Genomic DNA, 22,286 nt, shown 5'->3' on the forward strand with positions numbered 1-22,286 from the left:
CTGCAAAACCAAGTGGTCATACTGTTCCTTCATTCTCATACATCTCAGTAAGTTTTAGGAGTAGTACTCAAATTGTAACACAGAAGCAGATGCAGGCTCCCCTCACCCCCTGAAGTTAATAAAGGTGCATCTTAGAAGCCAAGATAAAGGTCTAAACATATTTATCTAAGGTTTTAGAAGCTTTTAGACCAATTGTGATACTGCCATATTTGTTTCAATTGTTAAGACAGGAATAGTTTTAACATTCAAGTTTTGACTACAGGTTTATGACTTTAAAAAGCAATGCATTTTCACACAGTGATGCTTACAAATTATTGCTGCACTTCATGGAATGAAAGTATTTTTGTACTAAAACTGGAAAGTAATGCAATTAGTTGATATTGCAGCCAAAAATTAACTTTACAATGCAAAATACAGAACCTGTGGTTTGATACCAGTCTCCTTTCAACCTGCACATGGTTCTATATAGAGTGGAAACTTTATTTGTACCCTTCTCCATGCATGCATAAAATTTGGTTCATAACTCCCTACAGCCAACATTCTGAAACTGTTCTTGTATTATCTGGCCAGCATCAGGCCCAGCAAGCAACCGCGCAATTATTCTAAATGCTACCTTTCTGATTCGTCAAAGGCCAAATAAAGGAGATAAAAATTTAAGTTCCCTTCTTAGTTGTAGGTAAACTTTTGCCATAAAGAGGACAGACTGCAGTTTGTTCATAAACAATGTTTTTCAGTTTACTAGATAACAAAGACCTATCAACATATTCTGCATGGTTGCAAAAAGAAGCAAATCTACAGCGGATGATAATGGAGAGGAGGAAAATTGAATCAGAAAGCATACATTTTAAAAAGTGATACCTTAGCCCCAGGACCCGAACAAATGAAGTCAGACCATCATAACATGGGCTTTCAATAGAGAAGAAAAGTTACTTTGCAGAGCTACATGTATCTGTTCCCCCCATGTTGTCAGAAGTTTGCCATAGAAACGAGTGCTTTTGTTCATTCACAGTTGAGGTTTAAGAGCATCTTAACACCAAGCAAGAATCATACTGAACTGGGGATCCAGTCAAGTGTGTAGAAGGGTGGTAACTGGAGAAGAGGTGAGCAATCATTAAAATCCTATGGATGCTTAATTTTTGAACATTTTAGTATGGAGAATCATTCTTTTCTGAGAAGCCACAGTGTTTCTTTTCCTCTCTAACCTCCCTTGAAGACTAAGAACAGTTTGCCATTTTTTAAAACAATCATTACGATTTATAATTAGACGTTAACCATGTCAGCCCTTCATAAAGTCCATCGCCCGAGGTGGCACAGGACGGCTGAACATACCAATTCCTATCCCTAATTCGGGTCAGGCCCAGTTTTTCTTGGATCTCATGTGGCTTCATGGCATCGGGAAGGTCCTGTTTATTGGCGAAGATCAGGATGATGGCGTCCCGCATCTCGCGGTCGTTGATGATGCGGTGCAATTCCTGGCGGGCCTCGTCGATACGGTCCCGGTCAGCGCAGTCCACCACGAATATCAGCCCCTGAGTGCCGGTGTAGTAGTGCCGCCACAGGGGCCGGATCTTATCCTGGCCCCCCACATCCCACACGTTGAACTTGACGTTCTTGTACGTCACCGTCTCCACGTTGAAGCCCACCGTCGGGATGGTCGTGACCGCCTGGCCCAGCTTCAGTTTGTAGAGGATGGTGGTCTTGCCCGCCGCATCCAGGCCCAGCATCAAGATCCGCATCTCCTTGTTGCCGAAGATCTTCGACAGCACCTTGCCCATGATGGTGGCGGTAGAGAGGCAGGCATGCACGGGAGCCGCGGAAGCGCCGGGGCCGCTCCGCCAGGGCCAAGGGCCCGCGCCGCACTGCCGGACGAGGAAGGCCGGGCGGGCGAGCGCCGGGCTGTGTTTCGGCAACCGCCCCGAGCGACCGGCGAGCCTCCGAGCCGCGGGGGCCGGGGGCGAGCGCGGGAGAGCCGCGCGCCCGGTCACGGGAAGGGGGGCCCGGCGGGGCGACCGCTCGGGACCACCGCCGCGGGAGGAGGGGCGCGGAGGGCCCCCTCCGCACGAGGGCAGGGGCGGGGCCGGCCGAGGCGGGGGCGGGGCGTCATGGGGAGGGCGGGGCGCCGAGGGCGCGGGGGGGCTCGGTGCCTTCAGCCAGTCCCGGGCAGGGCGGGCCTAGGTCTCCCCCTCCGCCAACTCCAGGAAGGGCTCCGAGCGACGGTTCGCGGCTGCGGAGAGAGAAAGGGGGGCAGAGAGTCAGACAGCGAAAGGCTCCGGCAGCGGCACGGCACGGCGGGGAGGGAAGCCGCCGCCGCCGCCCCCTCACCGCGCTTACCTCGAACGGCGCCCGCCGGCCCCGCTTCGAGGAGGGAGATGGGCGCCCGCCGGCCTCGCTCCTTCCCTCACAAACTCCCTGCCTCGGCTGACTGGCTCGCGGCGGCCACCGGCTGCAGGGCGCATGCGCCCCGCTCGCCCGTTCGACTCTTGCGAAAGAGGAGCCGCCCCGCCTATGGTTCGTGGGGAGGGAGGGAGGGAGGGAGGGAGGGAGGGAGCAGGGTGCGCACGCACACCTTGCCCTCGCGCGACGCGACGGAGCACGCGCAGAGGGGACAGGGCGCGTGAATGGTCGTCATTGCGCATGCTCACAGGATGGCGCGGCTCACGCCCTCTTCGGCTCGGCCCCCGCAATCCGGCGATCACCTCAGTACGCATGTGCACAGAGCCACGCCACCTTCTCTTTGACTCAACGGCGCAGGTGTTAATTCCCATAGAGAAAAGCAACCTCCTGCCGGGGGGGGGGGGGATTACGCTTTCCTACTGCGCGTGCGTAACTCCACCTACTGCCGTTTGGAAAGCCATCCACGCATGCGCCCGTACGCCGGGCTAGCATCCCTCTTTCGCGCAGCCGCATTCCTCACCAATCGTGGCCGGGTGGCGAAGCCCGCAGGTGGAAGTTACCTCAGCTGCCGGACGTGGGACTGCGCAAGCGTGGCGGGTCCTGACCTGACCTGGTCTCGCTCTGGTACGCATGCTCGGTGGAGCGCTCCTGTCAGGGCCCGGCCCGGCCTGGGGGCGTGGCCCTCGCGGTGGGCCGAGGCAGCGCGCTCTCCGGCGGCGCCGCCCCTTAAAGGGCCCGTCCGTGCAGGGGCGGAACCGGCGGGGGGCCCCGGCCGCGGGTGGGGTGCGCGCCCCAACAGCCGCAGCGCCCAAGGGAGGGGGGAGGGGGGGAGGGGAGGGGAGGGGAGGGGCAGCCCCCCGCCCCCCCCGCCCCGCAGGTGACCGTGCAAAGCTCGCGCGGCGCGGCGCGCCCCGCCGAGCCTCGCCTGCAGGAAGCGGGGCCCCGGGGGCGGCCGGGCCGGGCAGCGAGTCCCGCGGGGCTCCATCTGCCGGCGCCTGGTGCCGCGAGCGGCCGCGCAATGGGCTCTTCGCGGCCCGGCCTTCCCTCCGTGGGGGGCAGGCGCGCGGGGCCCGTCGGGGAGCCGAGCCGGCCCTGCGGGACAGGAGCCACGCAGGGCGGGCCGGGCGGCGTGCCTGGTGCGGGGCCGGTCGCAGCGGCCCGGTCGGCGGCTCTGCCTGCAGGGGGAGAGGACGTCGCAGCGCCGTCCGGCCCAGGCCGGAGGCCCGTCGAGGCGCGCGCCATGCGCGGGGAGTGGGGCTCCGGCCGCCCGGGCCCGTGAACTCCGTCCCGAGTTGCCGAGGGACGTGTGGAAGGACGCCCAGAGCCCCCGTCTGTCGCCCGTGAGAGTTCCTGGGGACAGGAAGGAAAAGTGCCCGGCGGCCACTGAAGGGCTCACCTTGTCCCCACCTTCAAGACGGGGGGCGGGGGGGGAACAAACCTGGGAACTGTGGACCACTCACTCAGACATCAGTCCCTGGGCAAATTCCGGAGCAAATGATTAAAAATACAGTCTGCAAGCGCCTTGGAAATAATAAAAACCAGCACGGATTCAGCAAAAATAAATGCTGTCAGACCGATTTACTCTCATTTTTGACTGGTTACCTCCCAAACGGAGAGAAGAAACACTGTGGACATCATCCATCTTGACTTTAGTAAAGCTTTTGACATAGTGCCACATGACATTCAGAGCAGCAGATTAACAAAAACGAATTAAAAACTATTAGGTGCACCCAAAATTGACTGCTAAATCGAATGAATGGATGAAACTGACTATCTGGACCCATTTCAGTCCGGCTTCAGACCCGGGTATGGTACTGAATCTGCCTTGGTTGCCCTGTGCAGGGAGAAGGACAGGGGGAGTGCGTCCCTGTTGCTTCTCCTGGACCTCAGCGGCTTTCGATACCATCGACCATGGTATCCTTCTGGATAGGCTAGTGAGACTGGGGGTTGGAGGCACTGCTTTGCAGTGGTTCTGCTCCTATCTCAACGGCCGATTCCAGAAGGTGGTGCTGGGGGACTGTGGCTCTGCGCCATGGCAGCTATGCCACGGAGTACCGCAGGGGTCCATTTTGTCCCTTTTGCTGTTTAACGTCTACATGGAACCACTGGGAGAGGTCATCCGGAGGTGTGGGCTGCGGAACCATCAGTACGCTGATGACACCCAGCTCTACCTCTCGTTTTCCACCAATCCAGGTGAGGCAGTGGCTGTACTGAACCGGTGCCTGGCCGAGGCAATGGGCTGGATGAGGGCCAATAAACTGAAGCTCAATCCAGACAAGACAGAGGTCCTGTTGGTGGGTGGATCGGGCTCTGGGGTAGAAGACTTGGACCTTGTCCTGAATGGGGTTGCACTTCCTCTAAAGGACAGGATCCGCAGCTTGGGAGTGCTCCTCAACCCGGAGCTTTCACTGGAAGCTCAGGTGACAGCGGTGGCGAGGAGCGCTTTCCTTCAGCTTTGGCTGATCCGTCAGCTGCGTCCCTACCTGGGGAACGACTGCCTGGCGACGGTGACACACGTGTTGGTGACTTCCCGCCTAGACTTCTGTAACGTGCTCTGCATGGGGCTGCCCTTGAAGATGGTCCGGATACTTCAATTGGTGCAAAACAGCTGCCAGGCTGCTGACGGGGACTGGGCGTTGTTCTCATATAACCCCAGTTCTCCATAAGCTCCACTGGCTCCCCATTGAAATCTGGGCCCAATTCAAGGTGTTGGTTATTACCTATAAAGCCCTTAACGGCTTGGGTCCTGGTTACCTAAAGGAGCGCTTACGTCCATACGTGCCCTCCCACCCCTTGAGATCAGCGGGAGAAGCCTTTCTCCAGGAACCCTCTGTGAAAGATATTAGGAGGCAAAGTACCCTGAGGAGGGCTTTCTCTGCGGTGGCGCCCCATCTGTGGAATGTGCTCCCCAGAGAGGTCCGCCTGGTGCCGTCGTTATTTGTTTTTCGGCACCAAGCCAAGACCTTTTTATTTAAATGTCATTTTAATTGTTAATATTTATTGATTTTACATTTTTGGCCAGGACATCTCCAATTATATTGTTTTTATATTGTTGTATTTATTGTTGTGAGCCGCCCTGAGGCTTCGGCGAATGGGGCGGCATAGAAGCTTCCTAAATAAATAAATTGGACACAAAGAGTGCTTATCAGCAGCACCTTTTCTAACAGGAGGGGGGTGCCACAGAGTTCAGTCTGGGGCCCAGTGCTCTTAAATATATTCATTAATGATTTAGATTAAGAAGTGCAAGGGAAGATAATCAGATTTGCAGATGATGTGAAACTGGGTGGAATAGCTGCTAAACATCCCTTGAAGACAGAATGAAGATCCAGGGAATTCTTGATAAACTTGAACGTTGGGCTGAAAGCAAGAGAAGGGGACTCAACAGGGAAAGTGCCGAGTCTTCCACTGAGGAAAGAGAAACCAAATGCCTTGATACAAGACGGGGAATCCGTGACCGACCAGAACTGAAAAGGAAAAAGATCTTGGAGTAATTGTGGATACGAGGCTAAACATGAGCCAACAATGTGTGATCAAGGGCAGTGATTCTGGTAAGAGCGAAATAGGCCAACCTTTTAGCGGACGGCAGCGAAATGTTGAGAATGTTACCAGAGGCCAAACTCTGCGCAATAGACACTTGCATCTGTTGCAGAACATGGGAGCCCATGTGCTGCAAGAACATTTGCTTTTGTCTTGATTCTCCACACCTTGGCTTCATGGGGTGACTAGCATCTTGAGGGAGGGGGAGAAAGGCTTTACCTGACTCACTTGTTCAGCGCTGTGCGTGTTTTTTAACACCCCGAGCATGCTTCCTTGCTGTAGCCCAACTCATCTGGAGGGCATCAGGTTGGGGAAGACTGGACTAGTGTGTACCAAAGATGGCTTGAGCACAGAATTGAATTTATTTATTTATTTATTTACATATATTTGTAGGCCGTCTATAATTGCCAGGGTTTTCCTAGGCACCTTACAATATAAAACATACCAACAGGGTAAAAACACATTAAAAACCAATTCAAATATAATAAACATTTTTTCTGCTACAGGTTGCTTTGACCTGTGACTGGGGAGTGTAGGAAGTGTTTGACTGTTGGAGGTTAGTTTTTTATTTTATTTTATTTTAATTTATTTTAATTTATTTTAATTTTTTTTTATTTATTTAAAGCTTTTGTTGTATGGTCCAGCTACCACAGTCTTGGGATAGTCTTACAATCAACACAGAATAAAATGAAATATAGCATCCAATAAATAAAATCCATATTAAAACCAAATCAGAATTAAAATAATGGGTGAATAAAAAGGTTTTAGCCTGGTGCTGAAAAGAGTCAGCGCCAGGCAAACCTCTCTGGGGGGCGCATTCCATAGCCGGGGCGCCACCACTGAGAAGGCCCTTCTCCAGGCAGCCACCCCTCCTAATCTCCTTCAATGAGGGCTCCTGGAGAAGGGCCTCTGCATCAGATCTTAAGTGGCAGGAAGGCACATGGGGAAGAAGGCACTCCTTCAGATATCCAGGCCCTAAGCTGTTTAGGGCTTTATAGCTCAGCACCAGCACCTTGAATTGGGCCCAGACTTCAATTGGCAGCCTGTGTAACCGATAGAGGACCGGCATTATATGTGAGTACCTGCTGGTCCCCATTAACATCCTGGCAGCTCCATTCTGGACCAACTGAAGTATCTGGACCGTCTTCAAGGGTAGCCTCAAGTAGAGCTGACTCCCACCCCACTTATTACTGTTTATTGCCATGAAGCACAGCCGATTTCTCTTCTCGATTGCTTGCAAATGACACGAACCCGCTGGCACGGGTGCTGGCTTTCTCCCCAACCCCGACATCGTGGGTCCTTTGCATGCAGGGCTGCAACGATTTAATCCCACGCCAGGGTTTTATCCTTTGCAAGGCTAGAGAACAAGGTCCAGCAACTCTGGGCATCCCCCAGCCAACCCTGCTGGGACTTGTGGGGCCAGGTGGGGAATGCTGTGAAGTAGTGGGAAGTTTTCCCCTGTCCTGATGTTCATAGATGTTTGCCCTAGCTGTTGCAACATGGAACAGACCTGGGTGTTGTGTGAAGCATCACTGCAGACATGGGCAGAACAGCTGGGCTGGGCTGGGAGACACACAGGATAAATGACAAGATACAAATGTTTAACAAACGCATTACCCATCACGTCTCAAGGACGCATCTGGGCATATCGTTTGAGCGCCGGCTCTTTGCTGCCAGCTTCTGGCTGATGAGCAAACCGAGGCTAAGGGCCGGTCTCGGGAGGAAGCGAGCCGCCGGGCGCGGTGGCGCGTGCCTGTAATCCCAGCTCCCTGGGAGGCAGAGGCCGGAGGATCCCTTGAGCCCGGGAGTTCGAGGCTGCCGCGGGCTGTGCCGAGCAGGCGTCCCGGCCAAGGTCAGCATCAATATGGTGGTCCCTGGGGAACCGGGGCCCCCAGGTTGCCTAGGGAGGGGCGAACCGGCCCAGGTCGGAGACGGAGCAGGCCAAAGCTCCCCTGCTGATCGGTGGCGGGACCGCGCCTGCGAGCAGCCCCGCAGCCCAGCCTGGGCGAGACAGAGAGACCCGGCCTCCTTTTGACACCCGCGGGTGGGAGCCACTGGGGCCTCTGGCGAGGACGCCGGGCACCCGGGATGCGGTCTGGGGGACCTGGCAGCGATGGAGGATGGGTGGCCCGCCAAGCGGACGCCGGACTCGAACTCCCACCAGCCGCAGGCAACACGGCCACGGGCTAAAGAGCATGGAAATGAAGTCCGGCATAGTAATGGGTCCCTTGTGCCTGCTTTAATGGCTTTCAGACGCAGCGAGAAGTCTCTGTTGGTGGCAAGACAAAGCAAACAAGGATTTTCTTTTGACTCCCATTGGTCCCCCACGCGGGGCTAACACCCAAACTTGGACTCCGGGCCCTGGCACCTGTGACTTCATTATGGAATGAGGACCTCTGAACATGTCCAGAGTGCCTTGCAGCTGTCATGATAAAAACAGAGGTGGAATTTTGTCCTGAGCCACAGGAACCATGGGAAGGACAGTCCGTGCAAAGCATTCTTAGTCACACGCACCAAAAGCGCTTGGTTGCGGCAAACGCGGGAGCTGAATCCTCTGCTATGAAGCCCTTCGGTGCGATCCAAGATGCATCAGAGCAGGCAGTGGGGGAAACGTCTGTGTATACGCTCAGGAGCTTCATTGCTTTTTTCTCTGCAGAATCTCAGGCGCCAGATGTGTTTACCTCGAGGAACATCTGCCAGCGGCCATCCATGTACATGACAGCCTTCATATATTCCGCAGGGCTAATTCTGGGAGAACTGCTTCTACCGGCAGAGTTCTTAGTTCAAGGGGGGACCTCTGGGACAGGGATGACAATCATGCCCTCATTGACATCAAGGAACTTGTTAATGCCACAGGGAAAGGCGTATCGGTGCCGCCCTCTCTGGTCCCAGTTCAGAATCATGATGCTTCCAAATCCCTCTCCAGTTATCACTTCCAATCAGAAATTACTTGGAAAGAGTAAGCTGTGGAAAGGAACCCCTGGAGTAACCAGTTCGGACCAGCTGAGCTATTGCAAAAAAAGGATGAATGTCTGAATGTGGGCTGGGGATAAAGCAAACGGTTTTTGCCTCTTTAGGGAGCACTCCGCATGGGTTCAGAGTCCCTAGTGCTCCAGATGGCACCTCTGGTCTGAACTGGAATGTAGAGGAGTGTCGCATATTCAAGTGCAAGGTGTTCTGCAGTGTAGCTTGGGCAGAACACTGAGACCCAGTTCCTTCGAACTCGAGGTTTTTGTCATCTTGTACTGTCCGAAAGCACCTCTGAACATGTGAAAAGTGCTTTTTCCTAACTCTTACATTTTAGCCCCGAGTTGTTTACATTTAGTTCAGGACACAGAACAGTACAGTCAATGGATTTGGTCATCCCCTTTTTGCAGTTCTTAAAAAAAAACCTCTTCTGATTATGTGCCTCACTTGTCAAAGCAGTCTTTCCCCACCTCCATAACCAGGCAGCTAGAAGATGTGCAGGCCAACACATTGGCGGGCGCCAGGTTGGGGAAAGCCGAGGTTAGCGCCTGCCATTTTCACATTCTCCGACAGAGGGCGATGGGGAGCGGCTGCAGCCGGCAGGGCCGCGGGATCGAAAATGTGGTCCCGCCCCCGAAACGTCTAATTGGCTCTCGGGTCTTTCGCCGACGCTCAGCGGAAGAGTTTTGGCCCCGGTGCTGCGCCGTAGTTCCTGTGGGCGGGGACGCGCATGCGCGCGCGCGGAAGCCTGTCAGGGAGAGGGGCTGGGGAAGCGCCACGGGCAGACTCGCTCCGGCCTCGACGTCGCCCTTTCCCGCCATGAAGAACCGCTTCAACACGGTCGATATCCGGGCGGTGATAGCCGAGCTGCGTCAGAGGTGGGCCCGCCCACTGAGGCCCTCCGTAGGGGTAGGGGTGGGCAACGTGCGGCCCTCCGTATGGTCTGTACTCTGCCTCCCATCAGCCCCAGCCAGCATGGGGGATCGGGCCGCGACCATGAGAGGCCGCCTCTTTCGTGAGCGCTCTGGGTGGCTTTCCGCCCGTCCCTGGCCTACCTCGCAGGGTTGTTGTGAGGAGGACCCGGTGAGCCGCCGATGGGAGCAAGGCGGGCAGAGGATCGCGGTGTGTTCTGGTCCCCGCACCCGAAAGAGGATACGGCGGGGTGGCCAAGGACTCGGCAGGCGGCTCCGGAAAGGGTCTTGGGACTGGAGCAGCTTCGCTACGCGGGTCGGTGCCCGGTTCGGGGGCGGTTTCCCCTGAAAAAGTGCGGCACGGTGGCGATGAACGCAGTCTGCCTGGTCTGGAGAAGCGGCGAGGGAGGCGTTTTCCTCCCGCTCTCGTAACAGTGGATCCCAAGAGCGCCATCCCATGGGAGAGTCGGGACAGCTGCAGAGAGGGGCTTCGCACCCTGCCCGGCTGGATTTCGGAGCTTGCTTTCTCAGCGATGGCTTTGGGGAGCTTTAAAAGGGGATTAGTGCCTAGGCTTGCTGGCTGTGTGCTGCCTCCGGTATCAAAGATAGCACGACCGTGTATGCCAGTTGCTGGGGAACATGGGCAGTGGCTGGCCACTGCGTGAGCAGAATGCTGGACCGAATGGAGCCGTGCTCCAGTCCAGCAGGGCTCTCTTTGCGTTCTTAGAAATGTAATAACAGATGAATAAAAGATGTGACCTGCCATAAGCTGCCCACCCAATCCATACCTTCCTGTTTGCAGAGTGAGGTCTCATGGCTGCTGGCTGACTGGCCAGAGGGGCTGTGGAGGGTGGGCTTCCCAGCTCAGGTGGGATCCTGAGTTTATGAGTGCTGTGGATAGGACTGGCATGCACTTGCCATTTCTCACACTTTTTAGTTTTGGAGCTGCTATGCCCAGCTGCAATAAGTAAAGAAAACACCATTGATAACACAGATGGTAGATCACAGGACACTCGTGTCTGCTGCTGTTACATGCATCGAGTCATCTCTGACTTATGGTAACCTTGAATGAAAGCCCTCCAAGATACTTATCCTTGGCAGCTCTGCTCAGCCTTTGCAGACTCAAGGATGGGGCTTCCTTTATCATTCCCATAGTTGGCTGCAGTTATGTAGCAGCACTCAATTTTAGATCTGAAAGTATTTGCTCTGTTATCACAACATTGCTCTTTCGCTCTGTCTCTCACTGATTTTGATGTGTGCGTACAGCTGCCAGTTTCAGGCACAATCTTAGGCATGCAGACTTTGTTTCTGTCCAAAACCATTCCCACATCCCGCTTCCTCATGCATAGGCCTTTACTTGTGGTTCTGATGCTCCAGATAAATTTAAACCACAATGAATGTATTAGCTTTGGTTGATTTTTTCCCTTTGTCTTGCCTTATACAGTCCTGCTTTAGATCCCTTCTTCCCAATGAGAACAGGTTTCTCTGCCTGGCTCAACCATTTAACTGCTAAGCAATTGAAAACCCTTTGTTTAAAACGGCTTGATTCAGTATTCTGGATCAGAGTGATGTCTGTATGTTTTTGCTAATTACCTTCTTGTATAGATAAGATAATAAAATGCAAGTCTTTTTATTTTTTACAGCTTGCTGGGAATGAGGGTAAACAACGTTTATGATGTAGATAATAAGACATATCTCATCCGCCTTCAGAAGTAAGAGCACAATCTTCCTTGCTTCCTGTATCTGAAGTTTCTGACTTTGAAGCATGTGTGTATGCATGTGATATTCAGCTTAGTCCAAGAAAACATAAAATAGCCAACTAAACATAGAATATCATGTATGAGAAGGAAAGGAACACATACCTGCTTAGTCCTAGCAGTTAAAAGCTTGGTCAAACTTAAGTCAGGATCTTTCTGGGGAAAAAACCAGAATCGCTCTCCCTTAATGGCTGAATCTGGCACTATTCCTGTTCTAACCAAGTGTGAAGCTCTGCAGGTTTTCCTGCAAAGAGCGCAGGTGAGATACCTGTTTTTGAATACTTTGCTCTGTCCAATCTATGTGCGCATAAAACTCTGTGCCTGAGTCAATGTAATTTGGATTTGGGGCATGCTTTCCCCTTTGCTTTCTTCCTGACTTTTCCATGAAACGGCTAATGGTTATACCCTCTCCTCTCCTTAGTACCCATAATACAAACCCATAATACATTATGATCCCATCAATGAATGATTGAGAGGAAAGCACTGATCCTGCCTTATTTTTCCAAGTATCATCAAGAACAGATGTAACTTTTAGGGCTGCTTTTGGGTTCCCAAACATTATAGTGTTTGGATAGGTATTGATGTCTTAAATGGAAAATGTCTTCTACCTTGGCAAAGTTAGTAATAGTTCACTAACTGCTTGGAGGCTGGCACCAGTGTGTGTCAAGGAGCGCTGCTTGTCCAGCAGCCTTTTCTTGTGAATTGCAAAAGGATGCACCCAGCTTGTGCAGAAAACTGGCAGGGCAAGGAAAAAGCAGAGTCTACGCTCTGTCCTGAACTCTGTCACAGGGCTCACTTTTGATCTTTGCTGGACAGAGGTAGAGATGAGATTGTGGAAGTATAGTCTAAACAACACCACTGACTCCTTGATGTTGTTGTTTGCTGACTTCTCCTGGAAGATGTTTCTGCATCCCGGCCACATTTGAAGCCCTGCCTCATGCCTCTCCCCGTAGGAAGCTGGCTAAATATATATTGAAGCACATGGGTTGTGCAAATTCAGCATTTAATTTAGCAAAAATTAAAAAGCTGATGGGAGAGTGCATAGGTAGACAGGTACAGGTGTGGTAAATCCACATTTTGCTTCTGGAGCTTTGATGGAAAAAATGAGGAAGGACCTGGGAATAAAGACCTGAACCCCCCCAATATTTTCTCTTGCTATTAAGGCCAGACGTCAAGGCCACGCTTCTTCTGGAATCTGGCATTAGGATCCACATGACAGAGTTCGAGTGGCCCAAGAACATGATGCCGTCGGGCTTTGCCATGAAGGTAATTCGTGCCGCAGAGCACAGAATGGGGCGCGCTCTCCCACTGCTGGTGAGCTGGGGCACGCCCGGCCGTGCCGCTGTCGCTGGTTGCATGTGGCTCGGCCAGCCGCCCGCTTCACGCTCCCCTGTGCTTTCCCCGCCGACAGTGCCGCAAGCATTTAAAGACCAGGCGGCTGGTGAGCGTGAAGCAACTCGGCGTTGACAGAATAGTGGACTTCCAGTTTGGAAGTGAGGAAGCGGCGTATCACCTCATAATAGAGCTCTATGACAGGGTAAGTGGAGGGGGGAAGGGCTGGGGGTGTCTGGAGGGGGCCCTCCTGCCTCTTTCCCCTCCCAGCCTCCCAGCAGGGTCTCCATGCAGGTGGGGTGGGGAAGACCCGGCCTGGAATTTCCGTGTGCCGCTCCTGAGGGTTCTGTGATTCCCCTCCAGCAGTCTGGGGGCAGGATCTCTCTGCTCACCTCGCCTTGTGCTTCCCGCAACAGCCCACGGCAGCACCCCCTCCTCGCTAGGGGGTCTCTGGGGATTCTTTGGGGCTGCACCAGGTGGGCTGCTTGTGCTCAAGCTGCCCTGCCGCCTTTCTGGTTTAGGCATACCTCAGTCGGGGGAGTGGGAGAGAATGCAGATCAAGGCGAGTGCTTCAGGGCCGCCCCGGGTGACGACGTGTTTGGGTGTGTTGCAGGGCAACATCGTCCTTACTGACCACGAGTACCTGATCCTGAACATCCTGAGGTTTCGCACGGATGAAGCGGATGATGTCAAGTTTGCGGTGCGGGAGCACTACCCGGTCGATAACGCCAAGCCGGCATCGCCGTTGCCCACCTCAGAAAGGTGCCGCTGTGTTTTGCGCAGCCCTGGGACTGTGGCACAAGCACCCCCAGAGCGCAGTGCAGAGAACAGCGTGGGGCTGCCTTGCGGGGGTCGTCCTTGTCTGCCTGCATTGCTTTGGTTTTCCTTGCATTTCAGTCTGTACTCTAGAGATGCTGGTCCTGCCCCCCCCCCCCAAATGTCACTGCTGTAACGGGGGGTTGTGTGTTGGTGTTTGAATAGCGCCTGTAATCATCCACACTTCGGAGCAGTTGTGAAGCAGTGTTTTGAAGCTTCACAGTAGAAGATCGCAAGAGGCTCAATCCTTTATCTGTGGGACCTTCCTTTGGGAAGGAAACAAGCCTTGAAAGCTGGCAGTGTGGAATTCCCTGCCCTTTTCCGCAGGGCCCCAAGCACTCGGCCTGGGTGGCTCTTAGCTTGCATTAGGAGTGAAATGGACCAGACCAGACCAGCTGCCTCTTGGGAACCCTCCCGTCCTTGTTCTGGGCTGCAGCCTCCATTGGCTGCATGAAATCCGGGAGATAAAAACCCCCGAGCAAGCAGGTTCTGGGTGGGGATCTGGGTTAGTCTGGTGTGGCCACCGCAGGAAAGTTTGCACCCCCTTCAGGTCTGGCAAGTGGCACAAGCTTTTGTGAGCCAGAACGGACTTGATTAGATGCAGGGGGTGAGCGGGCTCCCTTCCGCTCTGACACCCCCCGGCCTCACGCTGAGTCTGCCATAAGACCTGGGGCATTTGGCACAGCCAACCCCCCTGAACAGAACAGGGATGGATGTGCCCCCCTTGCCTGTCTTCCCTCGCGCTGATCTTTGCTCCTGCTCGTCCTAGGTTGACAGAAATAATCACCGCCGCACCTAAAGAGGAGCAGATAAAGAGAGTCCTAAACCCCCACCTTCGTAAGTACCATTTGGGTTATATGAAGCCAGCCAGCTCCTGCATCAGGGCTGGTGGAAGCAGGCTTCCCTGCCCTAGCCACCGCATGGGAGCATCTCTGGTCTCCCTCCATCCCTAGCGCTGGCCTTAAGGAGACCCTGCAAAGTCTAGTAGAGGCACCTTCCACTCAGGGATTGCATCTCTGCCCCTTTTCAGGGATTCCGCCCCACAGCATATCCGGTTTGGCAGGATGCCGTTGTGGGGCAGGAGGGTGTGAAAAAGTTTAGAGGCTTCGTTCCTGAATCTGGGTGCAGCCCGGTGATGTTGCTGCTGTTTTTAAAGTTTGCACACACCTTGTATAATAGTGGGGAGAAAAGGACAGGGAGAGCTTTCTTGGTAAGAGAGAGGCTGTGCCGCTCACAGAGAATTGCTCCAGTGAGATCTAATCCCATGCTCACCTTGAGATACAGAAAACTTTGCCACAGAAGGGCCTGTGATGTTTGAGGCTGGGGAGGAGGAGAGTCCATTTTCTTCATCCTCTATATTTTGCAAGAAAAAAGTGGGATATAAATCAAATAAATAAATCGTCTCTGCTGTGGGGCCCAGCTTAAAACCTTTTGCCCTCAGGCTGTTTTACTTGTCTTGTAAGCAGACCTCTTCCCCTCTCACCCCACTTTTGTTTTCAATGCAGCTTATGGAGCTACTCTGATTGAGCACTGCTTGGTAGAAACGGGATTTCTGAGTAATGCCAAGATTGAGCAAATGGAAAGCAAAGGTAGGAGCTCAAACCCTTGAACATGAAATTGGTGCGGTGTCTTTCCTTCCTGGTCTTCTAAGCCCCCTTGCCCAACACGGGCTCTGACCACATGGTTTTCATGCCAAAAGTCCTGCGTACAGTCTGTGGTATCTCGAGAGCAGGCTGAGAAATATTCCTGCCTGCCACTCCGGAGAGCCGCTGCCAGTCAGTGCCAGTAATGCTGGGCTGGGTGGTGCAAGGGCCTGATTCAGCGCAAGAGGCATCCTAAGTGAGGCTCGCGCTGGCCAGATGCGGCCTGAAGAGGATGCGCTGTGGCACAGCGGGAGCCTGCCATCTCAGAAACCTTGGCTGTAAAAAAGCCCCTTCTCTTTCTCTCCATTTAGATATTGAAAAGGTGCTCGTGGCTTTACAAAAAGCAGAAGACTATATGGAACTAACAGACAACTTCAATGGCAAGGTAGCTCATAATTTGGTGACTGCTTTTCTGACTAGCATCTCTTCAGATTTTGGCATAGCGAGTCTCTGAGGGGGAAGAGTAGTCTTGGCCTTGCAAAGCTGAAGGTGCTGCCTCAGGGAAAGGGGAAGGGGGCTGAGCTCAAGGCAGGGCGAGGTGACAGAGTGGGGGATGGCTCTAGGGCAGGGGTCGGCAACCGCAGCTCTGGAGCCACACGCTGCTCTTGAACCCCTCTGCCGCGGCTCCGGCTCCGTCACTTGAAGCTCCACTCAGGAACACAGCAACACAGCGCTAGCTAGTTAAGTAAATCAGCTAGTTAAGTAAATCGCTACCTTCCTCTGCTAAACAAGCTTCCTGCAGGCTCTCATGTTGCATGAAACACTGCTGAAAGGATTCTCTTTGTCCCAATGTAATCTCCTTCCTCTGAATGTCAAAAGCTGCGCTTGGGACCTGTCACAATTCACAGCACTTGACTATTTATTTATTTATTTTATTTATTTATTAAACATTTTTATGCCGCCCCATTCGCCGAAGCCTCAGGGCGGCTCACATCATTTATCTGCTAATCAGCCACTAAACACACCTATATCTCCAGCTGATCTGCAGACCTAGGCCGATTTACTGAGCACCCCCTCCCCCCAGGCCAAGCATGGATAAATTGAAGAAAAGAAAAGTTTCTGAAGAAAACTGAACGTTTAATGGTACATGGGCAGATTCATTTGCTTTTACTGCTTTCGAACTTATGGGGTTTGCTGTTTAATGCACGCAGTCCTTTAGCACTGACTTTGACTCTTCATGAAGCTGTTCTCCTATTCAAAATATATGAAAGGAGTCCTACTAGTTTATAATGTAAGATTAAAAATAACCGTTTTTAGTGACTGAACAAGAGCTGCAGCTAAATAATGAAGAGATACACAGCATTCAGGTAGAAAACGACATTTGCATTTCATTTTAGATGTCAAAAGGGTCCTGCGGCTCCCAGTGTTTTCTTTTCTGTGGGAAACGGGTCCAAATGGCTCTCTGAGTGTCAAAGGTTGCCGACCCCTGGCCTAGGGGAAGGGTCTTCCCGGTGGTGGCACCACCCTTTGGAGAAAAGGCACACAATGAAGTTCTGGTTGTCAGTTGCTCTTCCCAGCTTCTCCGTTTGCTTTGTTTGGTCTTTTCCTCCCATAGCGGTAACCGTACTTTGAGCTCACCACCTCAGCTCCCCCTTCACAGTTCCAAGAATAGGAACTAGAAGAAACATTCAGGGCTTTCTCTCCCCCCCCCCTCCTGTAGGGCTATATTATCCAGAAAAGAGAGCGAAAGCCAAGTCTGGAACCAAACAAACCTGGCGAAGAAATCCTCACGTGTGTATTTATTTTATTTCTTTATATATCGATTTATATCCTGCCTTTTTCCCACAAAGGGCTCAAGGCAGCTTACATCTCCTCCTCCATCGTATCCCCACAACAACAACCCTGTGAGCTGGGTCGGGCTGAGAGTCTGTGACTGGCCCAAAGTCACCCAGTTGGCTCCATGGCTGAGCAGGGACTCGAACCCAGATCGTCTGAGTCCCAGTCCCATGCTCTTCACCACCACACCACCCTGGCTCTGTATCTTGATGGGGGCACGGTGTGGGGACCGCCGCTGGCTGTGCTGCCAGTCCGCTGGTGACATGATCCGGTGTGTCTCTTGCAGATACGAGGAGTTTCACCCTTTCTTGTTTTCACAACATGCAAAATGTCCGTATGTGGAGTTTGAATCTTTCAACAAGGTACAACATTATGCTTCATATTTATCAGTGGGCCATAATTTTTTCATTGCAGGGGCAGGGTAGGGTTTGTTGGGGGGTAATTAATTGCAAATGAATAAGGCTCTGAATGTAGATTTGCGTGTGTGAGAATGGAGTTTGGGAGTTGGAGTTAATGATATTGAGGAAGGCTGGTGTTTGTCTGGATTGGTGATTTTGAAGGCGGTTGAATTTTGCAGCAGGCCTGAGGATCAGAAATCATCAGAATAGGAGCTTTGGCACAAAAAGTTCTTTGGCTAGTGTGAATTGTGAATTCACCATTTATTTTGTTTTGCAATTTTTCAGTTTAAGAGTTTGAACCAATCTAATGGAAGAAGCATGATGGATGTCATTGGTTATGCTCCAAACCTGTTTTTCGGTTATGTTGAGCAATTAAAAATTGATTCCTGATTATATATCAATATGCATTTTACTCTTTTGAAGGCAGTGGACGAATTTTACTCTAAGCTGGAAGGTCAGAAGATAGACTTGAAGGCATTGCAACAGGTACTCATCTCATGAAAAGAGTTAGCATTTGACACGACTTCCACGTGCCCCCCTAGAGGGCCGCATGGCCAGCCTGGAGAATTGCAGCGCTATTTCAGTTCAGCAACTCCGAACCAGAGCTGTGTCCCATTTGATTATGGGAAGGGAGGCAACCTCCGTGTGCATTCGAGGCCCCTTCCAAACTATGCGGGAAGCCTTTCCGTCCTTTGCTGGAGTTGTCTGGGGCTCTGTGTGGGCTCGGCCCTTGTGTCGTGCTGGAACTCAAGCCTGCAGCTGCTCTCGAAGCCATGCAGTTCAGCGGTGATCCCAGCGGTGTCCAGAGCAGGGGCAGTGGTGGAACCCCCTGGCTCGAGTAGGCCAGAGGAGCTCCCTCACCACCTGCTCGCTGGAGTGCGCAAGCAGGGAATGGCTCTTGCTTGCCGTGGCTGGCTCATCTCGGCCTGAACCTTTCCTCGCTTTGTGTCCCAAAAGGAAAAGCAAGCGCTGAAGAAGCTGGAAAATGTTCGGAAGGACCATGAGCACAGACTCGAAGCTCTTCATCAAGCTCAGGTAGGAGCACTGAGCATTCCCCGGTTGAGTCCTGAGCAGAAATGAAGTCCAGGTTTATGGCACAATCCTTTTGTCCTGAGAATTTCAGTTCCAAACAAAGACAGGCAGAAATCATGGCACAAAGTGTGGTATGAGAAGGCTAAGTTGCATGATTCTTTTTTTAAAGTTACCATACTAGAAAATCATTAATGTTGGTGTAGGAAAAGTTATACTAAGATGGGTTTTCCATCCGTGGAAGCTTTTCTGTATCTAAATTCATTGAATTTTTGAAGGGATTGTAAGACATGATTTACATTTTGGATAAAGATGGAGAATTGAAATTGAGCTATAAAAACAGGGAGTTGATATTTTTTGGTGACATAAGGTGTAGATACAATTGAGATATGTTAAAGATTGTAAAGTGTGGGGCTTTTATAAGGAGTTAATAGTATTTGACTAAGTGATGCTTAAACTAGATGAAATATTAGCAACCTCGTATAAAGAAAGCTTGTATAAAATGTGTTATAGGTGGTAACTGTCACCAAATAGATTTAGCCAATAGATTAGCCAAGATGTTTTTAAAGATGTTAAATGGATGTTGGATCTGTAAACATAAATTGGGTATTTTTATTATACAGGGTAGAGGAAATGGTACAAAAATCCTTGGTTTCTTAAACCTGAACTTTCTTTTTTATTAGACATTATACTAGAACATTAGTAAATAAGAAATGTATCTGATTTTACTTGTAATTATTGCGGTGAGTAGTTTATTTGCTTAATACTGGAAAATGAAGAATTACCCATTGTTGAATTGATTAAAAGATCCTGGATTGTCCAGAAATGGTCAGACTGAATTTACCAGTGAAGGAGAAAGAAGATACTGACTTCTATCAAATTTGGAAATTTTTTCTTTTATGATTGGCTAGAGAAATGGGACTTTGCATAGACTTAAGCATGTTTTTTGGACTTGGCTTAGATTTAAATATGTTTTTAAGTTATCATAAATGGATTTGAATATGGCTAAGGAATGCTTTAAAAAAATGAGTAGGGGGCTGACCCAGTATGTCTGATGTATTTGATGATTGATGTTTTTAGTGTTAGTTTAGAATTTTAATAAAATTTATTAAAAAAATAGAAATCATGGCACAAAGGCTAAAGATGTGAAGCTCGCACGGGAAAGAATCAATCGTGGTAATGCATACGCTTCCTGTGCTGATGGTCTCAGATTCAGTCTTCTCTGTCTCAGTTAAAGGGTCCTCGGATAGCCAGGCCGGGAAACCCCTTTCTGCTAGGAGCCATGGCTGGTCGGAGCGGGACCGCCGCAGGACCAAGCAACCCAAATCATACCACAAGCACATCTCAGCAGTGCTTCTGGGTGCAGAGGAAATGCCCGGGGCCCTGCTGAGATGTGCTTGTGGTATGATTTGGGAAGCTGAAAACTTTTGCTGTGTTCTCTTTGCCGGAATTGGTACAAAAGACCAGTGGGGTGCAGAGAGGCAGAGTGTTTGTCCTGGCACTGGGGAATCTGAGGTTCAACCCCGTGTCCAGCTCGGAGGGCACTGGGTCACAGACAAGCCACTTTGTTCGTCTGTCCATCCACCTCGCCCCACAGAATTGTGGTGAATACAGGAGGTTGCTGGCCGAGGACAAGGTGGCTGGATGGAGTCGCTGGGGCAGTGCGTGTAGGCTTGGGGGGACTCTGAGGGACGGTGGGGGGCAGGAGAGCCTGGGGGAACGTTGTCCGTGGGGGGCGATGGGTCGGGCTGGACTTTGCGACTAAACAAACAACTAGGATGCTGTGCTCAGCTGCAAAATGATAATTAAGACGTGCTGTCATGTCTCCTCCTTTTTGCAAAGGAAATCGACAAGGTGAAAGGCGAGCTCGTGGAAATGAACCTTGAGATAGTCGACCAAGCCATCCAGGTTGTCCGGAGTGCCTTGGCCAACCAGATCGACTGGACGGAAATCAGAGCCATTGTCAAGGAGGCCCAGGCCCAGGGGGACCCTGTGGCGAGCGCCATCAAGGAGCTGAAGCTGCAGACCAACCACATCACGATGCTCCTGCGGTGAGCCCACTGCCAGCCGGGGAAGCGGGCGAGAAACGGGCCCCAGCCGGTGCTGGGCAGGCAGTCTGTGGCTCAGGGTCCTGAACCGGCGCGGCAGGGGTTCCCAGGCAAAGGAACCAGGGGAGCCAAGCGCCTGTCTCTGAGAAGGGCATCCCTCAGCCTGCTGTGCCGGAGCACGCGCCCCTCAATCACAAGAGTTTTCCTTCAGAGGAACCCCGATTTTGTGGGGTGGGTAAGCTGGGTGCAGTTGTGTGTGGGTTTTTTTGTAGACACATAATTCAGTGTGGACTCTCACTGCTGCTTTGGTGTGAGCACACACTACAAGAAAATGGAGCAAAACTCTTCCTCCGAATGGTTCAAACAGCTCCCACGGAGCTGGCAGTGTGCCAACAGTTTAAGGGAAGTTTTTCTCACCCCAGAGCCTTTGTTTATACACCTAACCTCTTGGGGTTTTTTTGCTTGGCTAGAAACCCGTACATACTTTCAGAGGAGGAGGAGGAAGAGGAGGCAGGGGAAGAGGAAGAGGCCGAAGAGCCGAAGGGGAAGAAGAAGAAGAAAGCCAAACAACTCAAGAAGCCCCAGAAGAACAAGCCCCTGCTGGTGGATGTGGATCTTGGCTTGTCTGCGTATGCAAATGCCAAAAAGTGAGAAACCCGGCCGTTTGGCGGGTGCCTTTGGAGGCGGCGCGGGGGGGCCTGTGCCGCTGCTGGGCCCCCCTCTCCTGTCACCTCATCCACGAGTTCCTGTCCGAGGGATCCAGTCCCGTTCATCCTCTGCAGGACCCCTTCTGATTGCGCTGCAGAGGCTTGGGAGGCCACGGCCGGACGGCTTACATGGCATCGCCACTGCAGCACACCCCCCTCCCCCCTGCTATGGGCCCAGGCGGGAGGCACGCCGCCCCCTCTCACAGGCGCTTCCCCCCGGCTTTTGGAGATGCCGCAAGGAGCAGCTCCAGCGCGGGCTGCTCCTCAGCAGTCCTGGGCTCCCGAGGGTCCCTGGCGGTGCAGGAGGAAGGGCGCCGCAGCGGTTCCCTCCCGCTCGTCGGCAGCGCGCTGGCGCAGGGCCTTCGTCCTCCTGCCCAGCTGCAGCGGAGTCTCGCGGCTGGTGGCTTGTGCTGTGAGTTCCTGGCCGGGGCCTTTATCCCCCTTCGTGCCTGAGGCGCGTGGTTGTGATCGCCTGTAAGCATCCTTGGAAAGCCTTGCCCTGGAGGGCGGCATTTGAGGGCACAAATGGAGGAGGAGGCGGTGCTTGCTCTGCTAGTAATGAGAACGAGCTGGGCTGGAGCCGTGATGTGGCTGCTTCTTTTCCAGATATTATGACCACAAGAGACACGCTGCCCGAAAGACCCAGAAAACTGTGGAAGCTGCAGAGAAGGTATACGAACAGGTTCTTTGCTTTCCTGTGAAAACATCAACTTAAAAAATCTCTTTCTTTAGTTTCTTGTCATTGTGGCCACCCTGGAGCATGAGGCCATTCTTTCTAGTCCTCTTCAAAACATAGCAGAGTTTAAATGAACCGCATTAACCGTATAAATGCTTGCCGTCGGATGAGCCAAAGCCAAGAACTAGGCATTGTCCAAAGGCCGTGGGGGCAGCCTTGTCTGCCACCGTGAAGCCAGAGCTCCAGTTTCTGACGGGGCGGGGTGAGAGCAAGATGGCAAAACCGGGAGTGCCAG

The 22,286-nt window shown here is 52.3% G+C and overlaps 2 protein-coding genes across 6 annotated transcripts in view; one reads left to right on the plus strand and one right to left on the minus strand.

The window, feature by feature from the left end:
* Positions 1 to 709: 709 nt before the first annotated feature.
* On the minus strand, positions 710 to 1,925 carry ARF6 (ADP ribosylation factor 6). Its single transcript, XM_044436711.1, has one exon. The coding sequence runs from the start codon at positions 1,773 to 1,775 to the stop codon at positions 1,248 to 1,250; it is 528 nt and encodes a 175-aa protein (XP_044292646.1). The 5' UTR covers positions 1,776 to 1,925; the 3' UTR covers positions 710 to 1,247.
* Positions 1,926 to 9,640: 7,715 nt separating this feature from the next.
* Positions 9,641 to 22,286, plus strand: part of NEMF (nuclear export mediator factor) — a 39,389-nt gene continuing 26,743 nt past the window's right edge. For all 5 annotated transcript variants that reach the window (XR_006415302.1, XR_006415301.1, XR_006415300.1 and 2 more), the window contains exons 1-15: positions 9,641 to 9,776; positions 11,453 to 11,521; positions 12,730 to 12,832; positions 12,978 to 13,103; positions 13,512 to 13,660; positions 14,484 to 14,551; positions 15,220 to 15,303; positions 15,669 to 15,742; positions 17,018 to 17,088; positions 17,420 to 17,495; positions 17,955 to 18,017; positions 18,489 to 18,566; positions 20,403 to 20,611; positions 21,079 to 21,255; positions 21,922 to 21,985. Coding sequence is in view for 2 of the 5 variants with exons in the window: in XM_044436035.1 (XP_044291970.1) it covers positions 9,718 to 9,776; positions 11,453 to 11,521; positions 12,730 to 12,832; positions 12,978 to 13,103; positions 13,512 to 13,660; positions 14,484 to 14,551; positions 15,220 to 15,303; positions 15,669 to 15,742; positions 17,018 to 17,088; positions 17,420 to 17,495; positions 17,955 to 18,017; positions 18,489 to 18,566; positions 20,403 to 20,611; positions 21,079 to 21,255; positions 21,922 to 21,985 (1,470 nt within the window). In the remaining 3 variants the exon portion in view is untranslated. The remainder of the gene's footprint in view (positions 9,777 to 11,452; positions 11,522 to 12,729; positions 12,833 to 12,977; positions 13,104 to 13,511; positions 13,661 to 14,483; positions 14,552 to 15,219; positions 15,304 to 15,668; positions 15,743 to 17,017; positions 17,089 to 17,419; positions 17,496 to 17,954; positions 18,018 to 18,488; positions 18,567 to 20,402; positions 20,612 to 21,078; positions 21,256 to 21,921; positions 21,986 to 22,286) is intronic.

The sequence above is a fragment of the Varanus komodoensis genome, unplaced genomic scaffold, assembly GCF_004798865.1.
Source record: "Varanus komodoensis strain SLA01 unplaced genomic scaffold, ASM479886v1 scaffold3, whole genome shotgun sequence".
In the NCBI taxonomy this organism is placed as follows: domain Eukaryota; kingdom Metazoa; phylum Chordata; class Lepidosauria; order Squamata; family Varanidae; genus Varanus; species Varanus komodoensis.